Here is a 21,488-nt window from a genome sequence, read left to right on the forward strand (position 1 = left end):
TGAGAAAAACAATGAAAACAACATAAAAAGAGAATAAACCAATTTCAGTGAGTCTTCATTTAATATTGTTAGTAGAAAAAAATTCACATGTAAACTTCTTATACTTACATGAAAGTGACTTAAACATATCTATAACAAATATAATATATATATATATATATATATATATATATAATTTTATCTTTAACTTTTCCATAATAATGAATAAATTAAACCATAATAATGAATAAATTAAAATAAGAAACATTTTCTATTTAAGAATGTTAGAAATGATTATTTCTAAATTAAACATTATTTTGTAAACTAAAAATTATTAATATTTAAAATAATTTTTATTAATAAAAATTATAACATAACTTATTTCTAAATTAAAATTAAAATTTACAGTTATTTAATATTTTTAGATTATAAATTAGTCTCTATTTAATTTTCTTTTTTAAAAGTAATAGTTTTTAGTGAATTTCCTGTAATGGTTTATATTGGAAAAAATCATAAATATTTTAAATTATTTTTTATTATTCTAGGAATTTTATTTTAAACTGTTTGCATTAATCGAGCTTTTATCGGTTTTTACAGATTTTTGAAAATTCTTTAATTCTTTGAATAGTTTGTAAATATACTCATTTTATGGTTTATTTGAACTTATTCACCGACTATTTTATCGTATTTTGAATTTTATTTTGGACAATAATATTATAAATTTTACTTTTTTACTCTTATTTTTATTTATTTTTTAATATAATTTGTGTTGATTATTGATTAATATATTATTATTATTTTTATTGAAAGAATTAATTATTAAGGCTGAGTCACATAAAAAAAATCATAACATAATTTTTCTTCCATTTTAAAACACAAATAAATTGCACTAACAAAGGAAATGCATTTGCGCAAGCATTTATTAGAAGGAACAGAAAACAGTACATAAGTTGGTGAGTAAAGTAAAATGCTGAAAACGATACTTTTCTTTTCGAATAGTATTACTACATTATTTGGTTACAAGAGTTGAACACTTTCAGAGTGAGAGAGGAGTGAAGATATTTTTTGTTTTGTATGGTTTCCCATTTCCTTGTTCGGTTTTGTTGAGGTAAACTACAAAGCTAAGTTTAGCAACACTCAGTTTTCTTCTCAGTTTTTTCTCTCTTCTTCACTTTCAGTTTATTGCTTACAATTCTGGATCATCCAATTCCAACAACACAGGTATATGTTTTGTTCCTTTCTTTATATCTTATATCCTCCTCTTTCTTATTTAAAATTTTAAATACTTGCAGTGCTGAAGACTAAGAACAGCTTTCCTCATTCTCAGTTTCAAGGTATGAGATCCTTATTACCTTTCCCACTTGCTTCCACTGTTCTAATGGATATATTGCTGAAACGAATACACCAAAGAAAAATTACTACTTTTTCAATTTTTTTCTCACGATAACCGATTCATTGGTTTTCACCCAAAGAGCATTATTAGTTGAAATTGAATTATTCCAACCCACGAAATTGAAACACATTTATTAAAATTAAAGTTTTTATATATTTTTTATTATATTAAATTGATTATTTTATTCCAAAAAAATAAAAATATAATATTAATAATATTATATTTAATTTAAATGAATAATATGATTATTTTGGTAAATAAAGCTAAATAAATATAGCTTAATATAAAGAAAGGGAATAGTTAAAATGATTTATTGAATTTTATTAATTATCATGACATATTAAAAAATATAAGTAATATTCTTCGTCACAAGTTGAGTAATGTCTAGTCTGTTTGATAATGATATCTTGTATGACTTCGAATGTTATAGGAGCATTTTTTTCACAAAATTATACTCTATACATTAAATTTAAAATAATTCCTTTATGTTACAAAGGCCAATATTAATCTTCAAATGAAAAGAAATTTAGTGAATAAAAACGAATTGCTATTGATAAAGCTATATAATAATTAAAGAAATAAAAAATAATTATTGGTATGATGAATATATTTTGCGAGTTTTTGGCTCCCAAGTTGAACTAATGCTGTTTGGTTTAGTGCTGCATCTATACCTACTATCTTTTTGAACAAATCAAATCCAAAAAGCTGGTGGGTATACAATATAATATTTTGCTATGGATGCTTTTCATTACTAATAATCTTCACAGCCTGTTGTGAAAAAGTTTTGGAATTTAAGGAAATAAAAGCTTTTTGGTTGATTTCCCTCTTCTCATTCATGGTTTAAGCATCCATTAGTTGTGCAAGAGTTTGTCAATTAAAAAATTACGAAGTTATATTACAAACTTTTACAACTTTTTAAATTTGAATACTGAAAAAAACTTTTTCAAAAATTTTAGAACTTAAAATTGAAAAGCATATTGTGATTCAGTTGTGGTTTAGAATTATTTTGAAAAAACCAAACTAAGTATGTTTTTTCTCTTGGGAGCTTCCTTAATTCCAAGGACATAGAAAACGTTTTCACCATGCTTGCTCATTCCTTAAAACGCAAAAGTGATTCCTAGAAATATCGCCTAAGTGCCACAATCGACCAACAATTGATTTAAGGTATCAGAAGCTTTACTAAAACTGTACATTTTGTTTTTGTTTTTAATTGGTTAATATTGTTTAGTTTATATTTCAGTTATGGCTTCCAACGAAGAGGGAAAAATCTCTTTGAAATATTGGGTTGACGATAAAAAAGAACGTGTAATTGTGGCGGAAGCAAGTGGGGAGTTGGTAGATGTTCTCTTCAGTTTCCTTACCCTTCCATTGGGAACTATCATCCGACTTTGGGACACCTCTGAACAACAAGAAAGGCGTGAGAACAGCTCTCAACAACAAGTAGGATGTGAGAACATCTCTCAACAACAAGTAGGACGTGAGAACATCTCTGAACAACTAGTAGGGCGTGGGAACACCTCTGAGGAACAAGAAGGGCGCGATAACAACTCTGAGCAACAACAAAGGCCTGACAACAGCTCTGAACAACAAGAAGGGCGTGAGAACACCTCTCAACAACAACAAGGACGTGAGAACACCTCTCAACAACAACAAGTAGAGCATGAGAACACCTCTGAACAACAACAAAGGTGTGAGAACACCTCTGAACAACAAATAGGGCATGAGAACAACTCCGAACAACAAGAAGGACCTGGTTGCATCAACAAGCTATGCCACAGTTTTAAGGATATTTTGGGGCTTCAGTCTAAACAACAAGTAGGGCTTGGTTGCATCAAGGAGCTTTACCAGAGTGTTAATAAGTTGGACTCTGATGTTTTCAGGAACAACAACTGCCAGGAAATGTTGCATTCTCCGCGCAACCCCTTAGAGAGCTCTTGCCAGAGACTAAAAGTGAAAGTGGATGATACAAAACCCACAAAGTATTTCATGTGTCTTAACTGTTCAAGTAAAGAAAGTAAATTGTTGGTGAGTTCTTTTTCTGCTAAAAAGTGCGACTGCGGGTCATTCATCAAAGAAATAGAAATGCTGGAAGAGCATGGTGGTGACGATGGTGTTTTTGTCAAAGGAAAGGCCATGTTCTTGATCTATGATGACTTGACAGTGCGCCGAAGCTCTCCAAGTGAATCCATTAAATCACCCCTCAAACTTGGACACAAAAAACTCGAAAACCAGATAGTAGAGCATCTTGACAGGAAAAAGGTAATATTTCTTATGTAGAAAAGACTATTCCTCCAATATTTGACAGTTTCAAGTTTATGCAAATACATAAAATTATTTAGTTGACTAAAATATCATTTTCTGGTAAAAATTTGAGAGACATTTTTGTGACTTACACTATATATGAAGTTATATATGAAGTTGTTAACCTTTCTCCAGTTATTCAATATATTGTAAAATTGTAGTTGAGCAGGACTTTTCCGTAGTTGTCGTACTTTGATATATAATGTAAGCTCATATGAACTTTCCTTGTTTAATTATAACTTTACTGCCTTAAATCGTGCTTTGTTTTTTCACTTATCTTCTTTCAGATACTAAACATACTGAAGCAAGCATTAACCTCCAAAACCCCGCTTAGTGATGTATTATTAGGAAAGGAGTCCAAGCGATCGGTCTCATTCTCACGAGTTATTGGCTCCAGTGGTTCCAAAGATTATTTAGAAATCAAGGTAATGGTGAGCAAAGCAAAGAACAAGATTCTATTTGTTGAAGCAGATGGAGATTTTGTCGATTTTCTAGCCAGCTTCCTCACAACACCTCTTGGATCTATTATGAACCTTAAGAGTAACAATTTTTCCTTTTGCCTCATACCACTTCTTGCATCTATTCTGAAGATTAAGAATGGCAAATTGTCGTTGGGTTGCATTCGTAACTTATACAAAAGTGTGAAGAATCTGGATCCATCGTGGTTCATAGAGTCATCAAACAGATCCTTACTGAATCCAAAGGTGGCTCCTCATTTTGGTTGTGAGAGAAATCCACTATTGAATGCAAATCAATATGACACTGCCAAATATTGGTATGGCCTTAGAGAAATGAAAAATGAGAAGGGTCGTATCATCTCTGAAAAAAGAATGATTTCAAAGAAACGCGATATGCTACAACAACCAAAAGATATCAAACTTTTGGACCCAAGATCTTCCGATAGAGCAAGAAAAGATGGTGTGGGATTTATGAAGAGGCCGTGTCTATTTGTTGTGAATGATGATCTGACAGTGTTACCAATGACAACTACTTCAAGTATTCCATGTTCATTTATGGATGACACCCCGTTTACTAAATTGGAGGAACATTTGGTGAAAATAAAGAAGTCAGAGGTAATGTTCACAACCATGTTCTTTTGATATTGGCTTAAGAAAATCTGATTCATGTCAATGGTTTTATTTAAGATTTGTCTAATTATTTGTCGATTTTGGTCAGGCAATAAACCTCTTGAGGGCTTCTTTAACATCCGACAAAGGTGCTTTTACTCGGAGCCTATCCTCCTTATTGTGGACTTGGAGATTCCAAAGACTCATTCCAGGTTGGAGTTTCTTTAGAAGGAAGAGAATAAAATGGGAAGAAAAAAGAAAAAGACAAAAACGTGAGAAAGATATCGACTTAAATGATAAGAAAGAGAAAAAGAAACAAGAAAAAAGTGTTGTAGAATCTAAAAGGGAGAAGGAAGAGAACAATAATAATTCAGTGCAGAATACAAAGGAAGAAGTCAAACCCAAAAGTGTGGGTGAAAAGTGATAAAGGGTGGAGTGGAGCAATGCTGCGTCATATTTTGATGTATGAAATAATTGTGTTTAAGTGGATTTGATGATCATTTAACGTTTTCTTTTTCTTGTTTTATGCATGTTCTTATAATTCTTAAGTATAACTACAAATCTATGAGGTTAGATACTCTCTGCCAAGTTTCAAAGGCATAGAAACTGTGTTGGGAGATGCCTATGTAATAAAGCTGGTACATGATTGATAATCACAAGCTTATTGCGTAGCTTGGTATTCGTTGGTTATTTTGGAGGTGGATTAAGACTATTACCACAGTACAACATAATTTGGTTAAAAGCTGGTAAAGATAATTGTAATTAACATTCAAATTATCTCTTTTATCCATTAAATTTTTACATTCAACTATCTAACCTTTATTATAATAATATTTGGTTAAATTATTCTTTTTGTCATCTATTTATCAAGAAATATCAAATTAGTTTTCAAGTCTTTTTTATATCAATTTGATCCTAGTTTTTTTAAAAATTTTTAATTTGATTATTGTCGTTAATTTTGATGAAAAAGTGTTTAAGTCAACATCATATCTCAATTTATGAGTTTTTTCAAAAAAAAATTTCTTTAAATTTTATTTTGAATTCTTTTATACATGTTATTTTACCGTTGTACCCGAAATAAATCAAATTATATCATTTTTTTAAGCGTAGCTAAATTAAAATTAAAAAAGCAGAACTTGAATTTTTTAAACAAAAACAGAGAGAAAAAAAAAGTAATTAATCCTTTATTTTAAGATTTATTAAGGTGACTTATTAAATTGTATGTCTTGTCGCTTTTAAGGCATTTACTATCCTCACCATTTACTTCTCGTGATTAAGATGTGAAATATACACGAAATTCACACATAAATAAAAACAATAAATTAACTATTTCAAAAGTCATACTATACATAAGCCTCGTAACTAAATCATAGCAAAGAAATGTCCACTTATATAGATATCAATAAAATATAAAACAACACTAAATAATATAAAATTGCTTACGTAATAGACTTAATCATCGTATTATGATGTGGAAAACTGCTTCTAATTAATCATCACCTACATGCGCATAGAGCAAATGATATAACTGACCGTGAAAAAAAGTTAACAATTTTAGTAACATTAGTTAATATTTGATGTACCGTGTTCACTATCTTCATCGGTATCTGAACTACTGAAGAACTGAAATGGGGCACTAGCAGCATGTGGTGGAGCCTATTTAAAAGAAAATAATATATACAAGTTAATTTAAGCAGAATCCAAGCCAAAATAAATCATATTATGCTAAAAGTAATAGCAATGTTCTCAGTTAAAAGCATGAATAACTTAATGGAACTATAATTTCAAAAAAAAATAAGTTTGTCCCCAAGACATCATGCATGAAGTGTTATTGTTCACTTTAAAGATAGAATACAAATGAAATATGAGCTCAACTCACATGTCAGATATTCATCCTTTTTAACTTAAAATCTTAAAATCACATAGTTATGAATATTTAACTTTATATGATGCTCGACTTTTTTACTTTTATTCGAAGTGGATTTAAATTTATTTTAATTTCCAACATTATTATATAATATAATGTATCTTACGTATATCTAATTGTATCATGACAGTAACAATTTCTAATACTAATCCTATCATTCTATTGAACAAAGATTAAGAAGTAAAAGTATGCGTACCTCTTTTTCAGAAGTTATGCGGACAGCAGAATTAAGATGATTTTCCTTTCGGGGTGAAGCATCTTCTGCATAATACCACTTTATGGAATGATTCATTTTGTTGACTGCACTGAAAGTTTTCATGGAACTGCACTCGATGACGTGGACTTCCTCCAAAGATGGAAAACTTAAAGTATTATTTCTTGATTCTCATGAGATTCCTCTGCAACAATTGCCATCAATCCCTCACAGTCTTCCACCACCAGATGTTTAAGTTTCATAATATCTTTGGCTACTGATATTGGAAACACACTTGTAAGGCCTTTACATTCCTTAACATGTACTTCTTGTAGACGACTCATGTTTAGAATTCCATGAGAATCTTCGCTCCAAATATTCTCTAGATTTGGCAAGTTGGATAAATTCAATTTCTTCAGAGGAAGAGTAATTAATGTGACATCAAATATGGTTTTCACATAATCACAGTTTTCAACTTCCAATATTTTAAGTTCACGTAATAAAGGAAGTAAACGGGTAACACTGCATCTAATAAAAACTGGCAGTCATGCACAATCAAAGTTGCCAACTCACTGAAACAGAAGTCAGTGATATACAGTGAGCCATGCCATATCTTTTGTAGTCGTCGCCTATTTTTCAGATCTAGTTCGTGAAGCTCAGAAATCTGCACGTGCAAAACAATAAATAAAAGTACGAAACTAATTATTTACAAGCATTATAGTAATCCACAAATATGAAATATTCCCTTATTAATAATTTTATAAAGAAAAACTTTGTTGACCATATTTAGAAGAAATTTTCTACCAAATGACGTTTTCTAGTCTACATTAATGCAGAGCCTATCACATTTAATACATCATCATTCCACTATCATGTCATATATATCCTCATTCATCACAAACTTGTTAGTTTTATTTTGTTTTTAAGCATTTAAGCCTCTTAATCTTTCAACATCGTCATAATAATTATTAATTAAAATTGTAAATAAAGAGTTTAAATTATCACTACAAAAAAATATTTAATTAATGATTAATTTTAGAAATAAAAATAATTAATTTCTATAATAATCAATTTAGATATAATTTTATAACCTAAAATTTATTGGTAACTAAAATAATTTTTAAATTAATTTCTAAATTGATCATTATAATGAACTGGTCTATTAATCACTAATATTAACTATCAAGATTTTAACTATAAAAAAATTTATTCACTAAATTTGTTCCCGTAACGAGAGCATGGACATGAATTGCAAACATTACAAACCAATTTTAACTATAAGAATGTTTCATTTATAGACAAACCAATCTATTTAGAGGATTGTTGGATACGTTAACTTCCATAAAAGACATCTTGAATGATGAAAGTAAATTAAGTAACTATACAAGTGAACAGGAATATAACAATATTTGTACTTTATATCTTTATATATGTATTAAGCCGATTAAATTTGTAAAACATATCTTTATATAGTCTATAAGTGTTGGATGTATCTGGAATGAGTTTGAGAAATACTAATTGAGTAGGGTGTATTTTGACAAAGAATGATAAGAGTAGTTATGTTGTTTTTATATAGATAATAACATATTTTTATATAAGGGTCGGAGCATTCCTAATATCCTTTTTAATATTCTTATAGATAACAGATTTTTAATATTGTTTTTATATAGATTGAATTTCTGTGTGTTATTATTATTAGTATCATATTCAACCAAGTATATGATACTATCATTCTGGAGTAATAGATTTTGAACGATTTTTTTACAAAAGACATTGAAAAAATTAAAAATCAATTTAAAAAAAATTAGTTTTTTCATAAAGTTACTTTAAAAAGGTGTAATAATTTTTTATTTTTCCTCCATGATTCTTAAAATAATTATTTAAAAACAATAATTTTACGGTAAAGAAACTATGATTGAATAATAATATAATTTTACGACCTTAATTCAACTTATTTGGTGTATTGGATAGCACTTCTGTGTCCCTAAGTTCTAATGAATCAGGAAGTGTAAGTGTGATCTTCCTGGAATGTTTACACGGTTAACTGACAGACCTTAATTCCTTCTCTTCTGCACTGCAGATTCTGTACACTAACGGAAAGCACCCAAGTTATTTGATTTTGACAACAGTTCATATAATTATTTTAGAAATAGGTTTGATTTTCTTGATTACATATGTATTTTAGTATGGTTCTCCTATATATTTATATAATTTTTTTCTGTACACATATCTTCGTAAGAGGCTATGCTGTTGAGACTTGAGGTGTTAACTTGTCAAAACCTAGATTGAATGCCATTTTCTTACTTATAATGCTTTGTAGAGTAATACTTTTTATTAAAAAAGAATAATCATATTACTTTTACATCATTAGTAGATAAACTATATTATCACAAATATTTCGTGATTTGTATCAGAGGTAGTAAACTCTTATTCAAAATTAAAAGTAATATATCCTCTTTACACAGACAATCAGAGTTAGACTTGTTAGCTTTTTTGACGTTTAAGAAGTAAAATGAATCTGACATGCTATTTGATTCCAATTTATTAGTTATTTAGAAGGCAGAAATTCAATGATGCCTGATTAAAAAAGTTATATATGTGATGATTACTAATACAATGCACATTTTTCATAATATTGAGATTGAGGGTGTGTATTATAAGGATAAGAATAATAATAACCTTCAATTAAAAAATTGTTATCGAGTTTAATCCAATGGAAATGAGGTTTCCTAGAGACTTCAAGTGTAATACTTTCAGCTGTGATAGCAGTTCACTATAACTCACATCATTATACCTCTGACAGCAGAACTTGAAAGAACTATCACACACCACAAGTTTCTCTATATTGGACACCTCTTCTAGAATTTCATAAGGACTTTTAAGTTGTATAAGAGGTTTCTCGGAAATTCTCCTTGCAAAATCATATCTACTCCATTTTCCCCCAATGACAGGCACTAAAGTAACCAACAAAAACACAAGTTGTTCAGTAAGAACTGTTTAGAGCAGTTATACAACACTATAAATTTTCTCTGCCAAATCATAATTAGTGACAAATTAACTATTTAAACCAAACTCTGTTCAAATAGGTCAAGTTTAAAAAGAAGCAGTTTGCTACAAAACGGAAAAAAAAAACACGATATAATTGTGTAAGTTTGTGATATCCAATGTGTGTAAACAAATTTATTTATTTAGAAACAACAAAAATACTGAGTTTAAGATTTTAAGATGGAAAAATGTTATAAATGAATGACTTAGGAAGCTTGCAGTAGTTCCTGTGGAAAAGAAAGGGATTTGGGGAGAGATTATTATTTACATGTATGACATGATCTAACATAAGGTATTTTACGTTACTTTCAATTCAAAATCTGAATATATCGGATTTATAGGTCTTTTATGTTATAGGATGTTATATGGTTTGTTATCTCACTTAGACTTACATATTTTCCACACATTAAATGATAGGGGATAATTGGAGCCCCGATAATACATTATATAGGATTAAGTTCAATGGTGTACTTCAGAATCTATGCAGTTAGACTTGAGGTGTTATTTTTGCATAGTAAAGTGTATTCTTTTACTTTTACATAAAAACATACAAAACATGAGAGTTAAGAGGTGCATAGAAAAGAAATGTAACTGAAATTTTCACATTTGTATCTAGAAACAAGATATTCGTACTATTCGTATTGAACAATGATAAACAAGTAATGGATGAATCAAATCTGGAAGTTTAATTGAAAAGTAATGTTGCAAATACTCTCTTTTTATCTGTGTCACGTTTAACTTAACTACTGCTTCCATCCCTTTCCCTTTCGGTTTTTCAGAAACACTAACGAAGATTAAATCTCAGTCACTCACATTCCAAAATTTGAAATTCAATTTTAAAAGTCTCATTGATATTAATCATCCTAAATTCTCACTCTTTTTAAAACTCATTTCTGCGTGTGTATTGCAGATAAACCAAAAGAAGAAATGAACAATGAGAAATATGAGAAGCTTAAGGGAAACAGTTGGACGTACCTTTTCGATGGCGAGTTGATCTTGGGTATGTGATTCTAGATGCGTATAAATGTCAGACTTAAGTGAGCAGTAGTAAAAATACTTGAACTTGGGCAAATCCCGTAGTTCCAATGATCTCACGCAGGGAAACACAAATTCTAAACTTGGATCTATATTATCCTCTGCAACAATAGTCGTCAATCCTTCACAGTCTTTCACCATTAGATTTTCAAGTTCTGCAATATCTTTGGCTACTGATCTTGGAAACACACTTACAAGACCTTCACACTTCCCAACATTTACATTTTGGAGATGATGCATGTTTAGAATTCCATGAGGATCTTTATTCCAAACATTCTCCAGACTGGGAAGCCTGGATAACGTCAATTTCTTAAGAGGAAAAGTCACTGTACCTTGTGCAGATTTTACATCAAATATGACTTTCACATGATCACAGTTTTCAACTTCCAATGTTACCAATTTCGGCAATAGCGGAAGTAAATGCAAAGGTAGCACTGCATTTGATAAAAACTGGCAGTCTTTCACATATAATGTAGCCAACTCACTGAAACACAAGTCAGGAAGAATCACTGGGCTATGCCATATCTCTTGTAGTACTGGACTACTTTTAAGTTCAATCCATGATTGCGTCTGCGCCTGCACGCGCAAAAGAATAAATAAAAATATTACATTAATTATTTATAAGAGTCACCAAAATTGAGATTCCTTTAATTAGTACTTCACAAATATGACATTTTAACTAATTTTAATGAGAATTATTTTGTATTAAAAATACTCAGTTGACTATATTTAAAAGAATTTTTCTACCGAATGACGTTTTCTAATTTACATTATCTGAATTCAAGATCTTCCAACAAGTTAACAATATCATAATTAGCTATTTTGAACTAATTTAATTTTATGTCTTTATAAATGAATGAATTTAATACTTTTAGTCAACAATTTTTATTATTTAAAAGGCAATCATAATTCAATGACCATCGTACTGAGGTATAGGTAGGGTGGCTTGTATGTGCTTTTACTTGAACTTTGGCAAACCCCGTAGTTCCAATGATCTGTGTAATTTTGGATGATGATAAAGGCAAAGGTGTGAGAATTACCTGATGTTTGAAGCAGTTGATAGAGTATTTGAGGCGTGGCAATTGGCCCAGAGTGAATGTGGTGAGACGAGGAAACAGAGAGTGTTGTGTTGTTCCTTCTCCTTCTCCTTCTCCTTCTCCTTCTCCACTCTTTTCATCTTTCCTAAATATTTCTGCCAATTCCTTACAGTCCGTTACTTCAAGCAATTGACTTCTAACTCTTCCAGATTGTGAAAACAAGAAAGCAAATAAGATGGAATTACATCCACTACACTCTCACATTCGCATGCAATCAACCTTTTCAAATACCCAAATCTGTTTTGCTGCACCCAATGATTGTCGTGCAATAGTTGCTCTATAACATTCAGATCCACAAGCTCGCTGTATTTGAATGTAACCTGTGAAATCAGGCTGAAAGAAGGTGACCTGACACATACATTCATCAAAACTAAATTATTTATTTATCACAGCAGTCATATAATTATATGAATTAAAGTTTACATTATTTTAAATATTTTTTTTAATAAACTCTGATGCAATATCAAAAATTATATTTAACACAATTTTATAAAAATCACCCAATACTTTGTTTGTATATAGTATACTACAATAGAATTATATCTTTATTGCATATGAGCTCTCCAATATTTCTTTTTGGTAGATTTGTACAGAAAATAATGCTTTCAATCATTGTGATTTTTTTTTTTCAATTTGATTTTAGTTCTTGTATTTTAAAATGATGAATTCATTACCAACCTTTTAAATATATATATATTTTAAAAAAATATAACTTAGCGACAATTTTTTACTACCACACATTTAGAAATGGATCAATTTTCTATATTTATCAAAAACTGTATTTGAAATACATTAAAATACTATATTTGAAATAATTGTTTAAAAAGTGTATTTCAAATATTAAAATTTAAAATATTCTTAATATTTTTAAAACATTATAAGTTTAAAATAGAGATTTTTTATTGAAATTAAAAATATAAAAAATAAAATTAATTTTTGTCGTATATATTTTAAAAATTTATTTTAAAATTTATGTATAAATTATGATTAAGTTTAATTATTAATTTTGTCTTCTTCGATAATATTATTTTATTTTAAAAAAAAAAAGTTGAAATTGAATTGAATCAAAATTTTAAATATAAAACTGAATTGAATACAAAATATTGATTATGTAACATGTAACATTACAATATCTTAATACGTGACAAAAAATAAAATAAAATAAAAAATTTAAAAAAATTACGAAATGGCAAGTAACATGAACACAAAGATATTATGGCAGATTTAATAATTGGATCAAATAACATATATTTATTATAATGGGATAGTTATTTCAAAAATCATATGCATATATTATAGATATCATAAAAATATTTATATTTATTTAATATTATTTTCCAGGTTGAAGGAATGTACATAAATTCGTTTTTCAAGTTTTCATTTAGATACTCATTATTTATAATATTATATAATTATGCGCCTGAAAATAATTCAAACTGACCTGTGTAAATAATGGCTGTAATGTAAACAACCGTTAAAAGTGTCTATAAACTATTAAGGACGCATTGAAACCTTTTACAAGTACTTAAACTTTTTAAGTTCGAGAAAATTTGAAACTATTATACAACTATAGTTACTACGGGTTAATTTAATGTTGGAGAAAAATCGTTTAGCTTTGGTGTTTTAAAAATGGGTTGAAAGTAGTATAAACAAACTGAAGTTTATATAGTTCACCAACTTTTTAAAACTATCCGTTAAAAATGTATATGAATGATTTAAACATGAATCTATAATCTATATTTAAATTGAAATTACTTTTTTAAATAGTTTATATAATCCCCTTTACTTCATATCTTTCATCAACAAAATAACACTTCTCAATTTTCTTTTATAAATAATATACAAGTACATTACCTATGTGACATCAACAGAGGACTCAAAAGTGAACTATGATAAAAGTTGAGTACGAGAGAATCATTACGATCACATGAACATAAAATTAACAGCAAATTAACAGCAAATGAATACAAGCACACTTTTTTTTTTTTTTACCAGCATAAGCACACGTATGCTAATACACCACAGTGAATATTTAGTGATACAGCCTTCAATCAATATTCATGGCCGTTCATCACTTTTAATCTCACACATTACATAATACAAATAGTTAATAATGTATTTCATCTTCAACTAGGAAGAACAACACAATTTTTTTTTTTATTTTTTCTTTTTGAAAACACAATCACACCTAATAAAATAGGGGCACATTCATCTTCAACTAGGTACAACAACATTTTTTTTTCATTTTTTCTAAACACAATCACACGTAATAAAATCCGGACACATTCATCTCCACCCATTCTTGATGCCTTCAATCACCTCTTAATTACTGCAATATTGGAGTCGGCAACCGAGACTCAACCTAGACGAATTATGAAAGCAATTATTATACTTTCATAAAAGCGATTTTAAAAAGTTATGGATTTTATTATTGAATTAGTAAAACTAGTATTGTAGCGAATATCATGTTGTACATAAGTGTCATAAATAAAATAAGACATAAAATGACACTGATGCAAAATTACATACCTAATCTTAGGTAATCATCAAGTTGTGCTGTGAAAAACTGCTTCTAATTAATCATCACCTGCACCTACATAGAGCAAATGATAGTATCACTCACCATAAAAAATTTACCAATTTTAGTAGCATTAGTTAATATTGATTTACTATGTTCACTATCTCCATCAGTATCTGAACTATTGAAGAACTGAAATGATGGCACTAGAAGAATCGGGAGACTAATATATACAAATTAATTTTAAGGAAGATACAACTCAAAAACACATTACGCTAAAAATAATGTTCTCAATTCAAAGCACGAATCACCAGCCTTGATATTGAACTCCCCTTGGCGAATTAGTTGAATTATAATTTTGCATGGAAAAAAGATAATAGCCTATCGATAAATTCTCCCGAAAGAAAATGTCTAGTATTTTTAATGAAAATGATGAATGATAGCACTTGATAAAGAGAAACTAAGAAGTATGCTACAAATTAGCAGGGTCCTATACTCCTAATTCTATCGAACAAAGATTAAGACAAAAAAGTACGCATACCTCTTCTTCTGAAGTTCTGTTTAGAGCAGAATTAAGATCAGTTTCCTTTCGGGCTCTCGCATATTCTGAATAATACCACTTTATGGAATTATCTATTTTGTTGGATGCACTGAAAGTTTTCATGGAGCTGCACTTGATGACGTGGACTTCCTCCAAGGATGGAAAATTTAAAGTAAAATTGCCATCGTAAAAGCACCTTAGCTCATCTAATTTTTCAAGATACAAATGTTGGAGCTGCTCAAATTTTATTTCTACCTTCTCATCAGATTCCTCCCCCTCCTTTGATATTATCTCTTCAATTGATTTACATTCTTTTATCTTCATACTTTTTAGTTCACCCAAACTTTTTGCCGTTGAAGATGTGAACAAATAGGGCAGGCTAATGCAACTTTCTACCTCCAAATACATGAGTTGTGGAAATATTATCTCATCCTCCTTGGATTCATCTGCAACAATTGCCTTCAATCCCTCACAGTCGTCCACGATTAGATCTTTGGCCACTGAAGCTGGAAACACACTTGTAAGTCCTTTACATTCCTTGACATGTACTTGTTTTAGATGATGCATGATTAGAATCCCATGAGGATCTTCACTCCAAATATTCTCCAGGTTTGATAAGTTGGATAAACTCAATTTCTTCAGAGGAAGAGGAAGAGTAACTAATGTGTCCTTTGTCGTACGTTTGAGATCAAATATAGTTTTCACAGAATCACACTTTCCAACTTCCAATGTCTTCAATTTTGGTAATAAAGGAAGTAAATGGAAGGGTAGGACTGCATCTGATAAAAACTGACAATTTTTCACAATCAAGGTGACCAACTCACTGAAACATAAGTCTGGGATATATAGTGGGTCATGCCATATCTCTGGTAGTTTTGGTCTACTTTTGAGTTCAAGTTTTTTAAGTTCTGAAATCTGCACGTGCAAACAATAATTAAAAATATGAAACCAATTATTTACAAGAGTCAACGATCTCTTTTAAATCAGTACTCTACAAATATGAAATGCTCACTATTTGCATGTTTCAAAACTTGCAAAAACAAGTTATTGAGAATTGAGGTTAATAATTTTATTTAGTTGCCATAACATAAAAATTGGTTCAACCGTTACGGTAGGTTTAACAATGTAAATAAATAAATAAAATTTATTATTACGAATATGAAAATTTATAGTTATCTTAAATTATGTTCTTTTTCTTTCATTTTCATACTTTATAGTGATAAATAATTCATTGCTTCAATTTTGTAACAAAAAGTTAAGCCTGCTGAGGAATGATAATCAGCAAATTCATTTTAATTGTTGACCAAAAATTGACTGTAATTCGACTTTAAATTATAGATATAGTGTGTAAAATTTAATTAGATGTCATAGAAAAATTTTACTTTTTTTTTTTCTGTCACCTAGACTTGACTTGCAGTATGCTACACTTATAGTAATTGAAAAAACATGAATACTAATCCAATTATGACTATTACTTTGAAGAATTGTTTCGTAAGATTACATATATATATATATATATATATATATATATATATATATATATATATATATATATATATATATTTAGCCTACACTTGCAATTAGGTTATTGTTAACAGTTTAAGTATGATATTCATGAGGATTTATTTTGAAGAATTGTTAAATAAATTATAAAGCTTTTTCACCTTTTTTGTCCAAAGGCGTAATGCATGTTCACACAAATTCTATAGATATATGTCCATAAATAACGAAATGGGTTCTAATTAAGATATAGTATTTATAATAACAACAAGAATCATGACAATGCTCAATAACAGAAATTAAACACATACCTTTCTCCCAAATTCCTTCCGCGTAGTAGAGTTGAGATCAGTGTCCAGTGAAATAACTTTTCCGTATTCAATTCTCACTTGAGTCAACTTGTCTGCTTTTAGCGTACTTGGACATAAAGTTACCATATCATTGCAATGTGTTACTGATAATTTTTCCAACAATGGGAAACTTAAACTCCCTCTGTACAACCTTCGCAGATTCGACAACCTATAAAGTTTCAACCAACTGAGCTGTGGAAATATTATCTCATCCTCCTCATCATCTGATTCCTCCCCACACACTATCTCTTCAATTGATTTACAATTTTCTATCTCTATTCTTTTCAGTTGACCCAAACTTTTGGCGGTTGAGGATGTGAACAAATATGACAAGCTATCACAATTTTTTACTTTTAAACATATCAGATTTGAGAAAGACACTGTGCATGTTACCAAGTTTTCCAAACTGGAACAACTAATCACTTCAAAAGTTTTTAGATTTCTGACAAAGGGCTCAGTCCATGAGTTCTCTAATCCGATGGAAACTAGCTCTCCAAGGGACTCCAACCGTAATTGTTTGAGCTGTAATAGAAGTTCACTATTATTAGGTCTTTGATTGCAGAAAATTAGCTTGAAGGAACTACTCCACACCATAAGCTTCTTTACATTTGGCAACTGTTTTAGAAATCCATACTCCGGAAATTCATCACATTCAATATCAAAGCATAGGCCGAGAACTTTTAACTCGCTTAAAAGGTTTTTCTGTAATTCTCCATCCACAATCATCTTCAATTCATTTTCACCCACTAACAGATGCTGTAAGTTGGGTGTAATTAGCTACAAAGAGAAACCAATAATCATGCAAAAGCAGGTTAGCATTATCATATATTCAGCCCTCTATTTTGATTTAAAATGAATTTTAGATGAAAAATTGATAAATGAGATGAATAGTGGTTGTATGGGAAGAACATATAATGAAAAATATTTGAGCGGTTGGTAGGAGATTGTTTATGAAGATTTAGTCACTTTTTGACACATGATAATTTGAATGCATGTAGAAGAATTAATTTATGTAATCGATTTTGGAAAAAAAAAAGGCCGAACCTCAGATGTTGGTGTTGCATCATGAATATTATGGTTGAAGTTGGGCAAATCCCATAGCGTCAATGACGTCAGAGTGGGGAACGTAAGGTTGGGATTGGTTCCTTCTGGATGACCTGGATTTCCATCTGTATCTTCGTTCCAAAGGGTTTCCAGATTTGGCAGCTTCCATAAAACTAATGTCTTCAGAGGAAAAGTAATTGATGTGTCTTGTGTTGTACATTTGACATCAAATATGGTTTTGAGAGAATGACAGTTTCGAACTTGCAACGTTTGCAATTGAGGTAACAAAGGAAGCACAGCGAAGGGGATTACACATGATAAAAGTTGGCACCCGTCCACAATCAAGGTTTCCAAGTAAGTGAAACAAAAGTCATGCATTTTCAGTGAGACACTCCATATCTCTTGTAGGTCGGCCCTATCTTTGAACTCAAGACACTTTTGCGATCTCCTTTGTGTATTCTTTCGAAATCAGCACATGCAATGTTAGAGGAAGAGGTGATATATAAAAGAGAGAAATCAAATTTTCTTAATTAAAAATGTTAAGTACAATAAGATATTTATAGGAGCTAATGAAGAGATCTAGATTCATTTCTAATAGTTTTTCTAATTAATGCTTCACTATGAAATTTTCTACATCCTTCACTAATTAGGATATTCTAAAATTTCTAGAACTTACTTAGAAAAATTAAGAGACTTTAGTATGAAATTAATCTTTTGCAAGGATTAACAAGAAATCAGATTTTTTTTACCAGTTTTCCTACACTTCACCGACTTTACTTATAACTAAGTACTCAGAAATTTAATAACTTAATTGTAGAACTTTAAAAGTTATTAGAAGTGACATTTTTTATGTTGGTTTTTAACCTTTTATTTTTATATCAATTTACCTCTTTTAAAACATTTATTAAGTTTTCTTTTTACTTTTACACAAGGTATTTATTATTAATTTTTACATTAGAAAAAAATACCGCTTTTAATATATTTCTAAATAAGATATTGACAATAATAACAAATTATTATTATACTTTTATATTATTTATAGTCTTTATTTTATCATTTCTAGATTGTACTTAAAATCCAATAATATTGATTATGGTAGATGTATTTTATTGTTATCATTTCTTTTATTTTTAGTTTTTTTCATTACAGACGGTTCATTTTATCTCTATTATAAAACTTAGTAGAAGATTAATAAGAAATATTCATTATGATAAATATATAGCAATAAAAGTAAAATAAATATAATGAAAATAATTTATTAATAAAAATTAAAATATTAAAAATTAAAATTAATTAAAAATTGAAAATAAAAATATATTTTATAATAAAATAAATTAAATTTATGCTAAAATGGCATATAAAAGTATTTGATTCTCTTCTATTTGTTTATATTTATAAGTTATTTTAATTAATAAAATTACCGTTTACAATTAGTTGGTTAATTGAGTTAAATTTAATATAATTTGTCTAGGTTATTGAGACAATGTTTCAAACCATCAGTTTATTAATTTATATTAAATAAGATTTTTAAAGAAATTTATTACAAAAATTAATTGAAAATAATTATGATTAAATAATAGTGAATTTACATTTTTGTAACATAAATTATTTAATTTATATATATATATATATATATATATATATATATATATATATATATATATATATATATATGTTTGTTGCATTTTATAAACAAATTTGAGAAATTTGTAAGATACAATATTTTTTTATTTTAAAATTAAAGGAAAAACAAGTTTATTTAACAAGATTTGAGAAAAATAAATGTAACTTTCCAATAACTATTTTTTTTTATTATAAAACTAATTTATAATTTTTACTAGTCTAGCGTTAAATAAAAATAAAGGATAAAATAAAGGACAAATTACAAAAATATAAAGCATATCATTTATTAAAAATATAATATACATTTTGTATATATATTAAAAACATTTTATTTTCTTTGTATATATATTAAAAGCATATTTTATTTTATTTTTGTGTAATAAGTTTGACGAAGAGGCCATAAAGTGAAAGTCTTAAAATATGAATATTGAGGTATCCTAATTAAAAAGTTGTTTGATAGCAAATATAATACACAATTTCTATCATATATTAAACCCTTACCTCTTTCAGAAATCTCTTCCGGATAGTAGAGTTCAGATCAATTTCCAATTGAATAGCCTTTGAGTCCAGTGTAACTTGAGACAACTTGTCTGCTTTCACTGTACCCACACATAAAGTTATCATCTCTCTACAATAGTATACTGTCAGTTCCTTCAAGGATGGAAAACTTAAACTCCCTTTACAGAAGCTCTTGAGCTTAGATAACCATTCAAGATTTAAACAACTGAGTTTCGGAAATATTATCTCATCCTCATCTGATTCCTCCTTACACACTATCTCTTCAATTGATCCACACCTTTTTATCTCCATTCTTTTCAGTTGACCCAAACTCTTGGCTGTTGAGGATGTGAACAAATATGATAAGCTATCACAACCTTCTACTATCAAACATATCAGATTGGAGAAAGACACTCCTTTTTTCATTGCTACCAAGCTTTTTAAACTCCCACATTTAATGACTTCAAAGCTTTCTAAGTTTCTGACAAAGGAATCAGTCCAAGAGTTCCCTGGTCCAATGGAAACCAGCTCTTCAAGGGACTCCAACCGTAATACTTTCAGCTGCTGTAACACATTATTACCACTTTCACAACAGAACATCTCCTTTAAGGAACCATCGCACACCACAAGTTTCTCTATGTTCGGAAACTCTTCTAGAATTTCATATCCAAATACATCTGAACCAAAGCAGAGAGTAAGAGCTTTTAAACTACCCAAGAGGTTTCTCTCCAATTCTCCTCGCAAAATCATCTTCATTCCATTTTCCCCTAATGACAAGCACTGTAACTGCCAAGAAAAACACAAACAAAAGTTTGTTAGGACTGTTAAAGACACAAATCTTTTAATTTTTCATGCCAAAAGATACCCCTCATACTTGGTCACAAAAATTTATTCTGAGATTAAGATTTTGAGATGGAAATGCTATAAATTTAACAGTTAGCAAGTTGCAGTGGTTGCTATGTAAAAGAAAATGAGTTAACAAAAAATTTAAATCGAAAGGGACTGTTTATGTTGGATAGAGTACCATATAAGAAATAACTATTAAAATAAAAATAAAAAGTGAAAAGAAGAAGAAAACGAATAATAAAAAATAATAAAATTTTGTTAAAGAAAAAAAATTATAATACCTTTCTTTTTAACTTTAAAGAAAAAAAAGTGACATTTTTTTTTCAGAATAGAAAAATTAATTATAAAAGAAACTTTAAAAGGAAAAACTATTTCTCTTCTTAATATTTTTTTCAAACACTTTAATAATAGGAGAATAAAATATTTTTGATAAATATTGCTAAGATAATGTATAGTTCTTTAATTACCAAATTAGATTCCGCTAATACCAGACTTCTTCTTCCCATAGTTTACAAAGATTGTGGCAGCATG

The 21,488-nt window shown here is 29.0% G+C and overlaps 2 protein-coding genes across 8 annotated transcripts in view; one reads left to right on the forward strand and one right to left on the reverse strand.

Annotated features, from left to right (window-relative positions):
• LOC114166401 overlaps positions 1-21,488 on the reverse strand; it is a 104,097-nt gene that overhangs the window by 50,511 nt on the left and 32,098 nt on the right. Inside the window, exons 13-18 of one of the 2 annotated variants that reach the window (XM_028051128.1) lie at positions 20,115-20,897; positions 17,991-18,449; positions 16,908-17,723; positions 15,097-16,011; positions 14,567-14,630; positions 14,046-14,399 (exon numbers count right to left, since the gene is read on the reverse strand). In XM_028051128.1, coding sequence (XP_027906929.1) covers positions 14,610-14,630; positions 15,097-16,011; positions 16,908-17,723; positions 17,991-18,449; positions 20,115-20,897 — 2,994 coding nt within the window. In that variant the 3' untranslated portion in view covers positions 14,046-14,399; positions 14,567-14,609. Of the gene's footprint in view, positions 1-14,045; positions 14,400-14,566; positions 14,631-15,096; positions 16,012-16,907; positions 17,724-17,990; positions 18,450-20,114; positions 20,898-21,488 lie in introns of those variants that run through there. The other variant, XM_028051127.1, reaches the window with a different exon arrangement.
• Positions 999-5,411, forward strand: LOC114166404. Of its 6 annotated transcripts, none has more exons than XM_028051138.1 (6): positions 999-1,087; positions 1,272-1,313; positions 2,418-2,536; positions 2,613-3,631; positions 3,961-4,746; positions 4,850-5,411. In XM_028051138.1, the coding sequence occupies exons 4-6, from the start codon at positions 2,615-2,617 to the stop codon at positions 5,162-5,164; spliced, it is 2,118 nt and encodes a 705-aa protein (XP_027906939.1). In that variant the 5' UTR covers positions 999-1,087; positions 1,272-1,313; positions 2,418-2,536; positions 2,613-2,614; the 3' UTR covers positions 5,165-5,411. The 6 variants fall into 6 exon arrangements, with proteins under 6 accessions (XP_027906939.1, XP_027906937.1, XP_027906934.1 ...); XM_028051136.1 differs by having other exon boundaries at positions 2,434-2,536; XM_028051134.1 differs by having other exon boundaries at positions 1,004-1,200.

Source organism: Vigna unguiculata, chromosome 10 (genome assembly GCF_004118075.2).
Source record: "Vigna unguiculata cultivar IT97K-499-35 chromosome 10, ASM411807v1, whole genome shotgun sequence".
In the NCBI taxonomy this organism is placed as follows: domain Eukaryota; kingdom Viridiplantae; phylum Streptophyta; class Magnoliopsida; order Fabales; family Fabaceae; genus Vigna; species Vigna unguiculata.

Bases quoted from the DNA above. Each gene is read 5' to 3' on its own strand.
- LOC114166404 (XM_028051138.1), top strand. From the start codon at position 2,615: ATGGCTTCCAACGAAGAGGGAAAAATCTCTTTGAAATATTGGGTTGAC. The intron at 3,632-3,960 runs GTAATATTTCTT...ATCTTCTTTCAG, and splicing joins AGCATCTTGACAGGAAAAAG to ATACTAAACATACTGAAGCA. The intron at 4,747-4,849 runs GTAATGTTCACA...GATTTTGGTCAG, and splicing joins TGAAAATAAAGAAGTCAGAG to GCAATAAACCTCTTGAGGGC.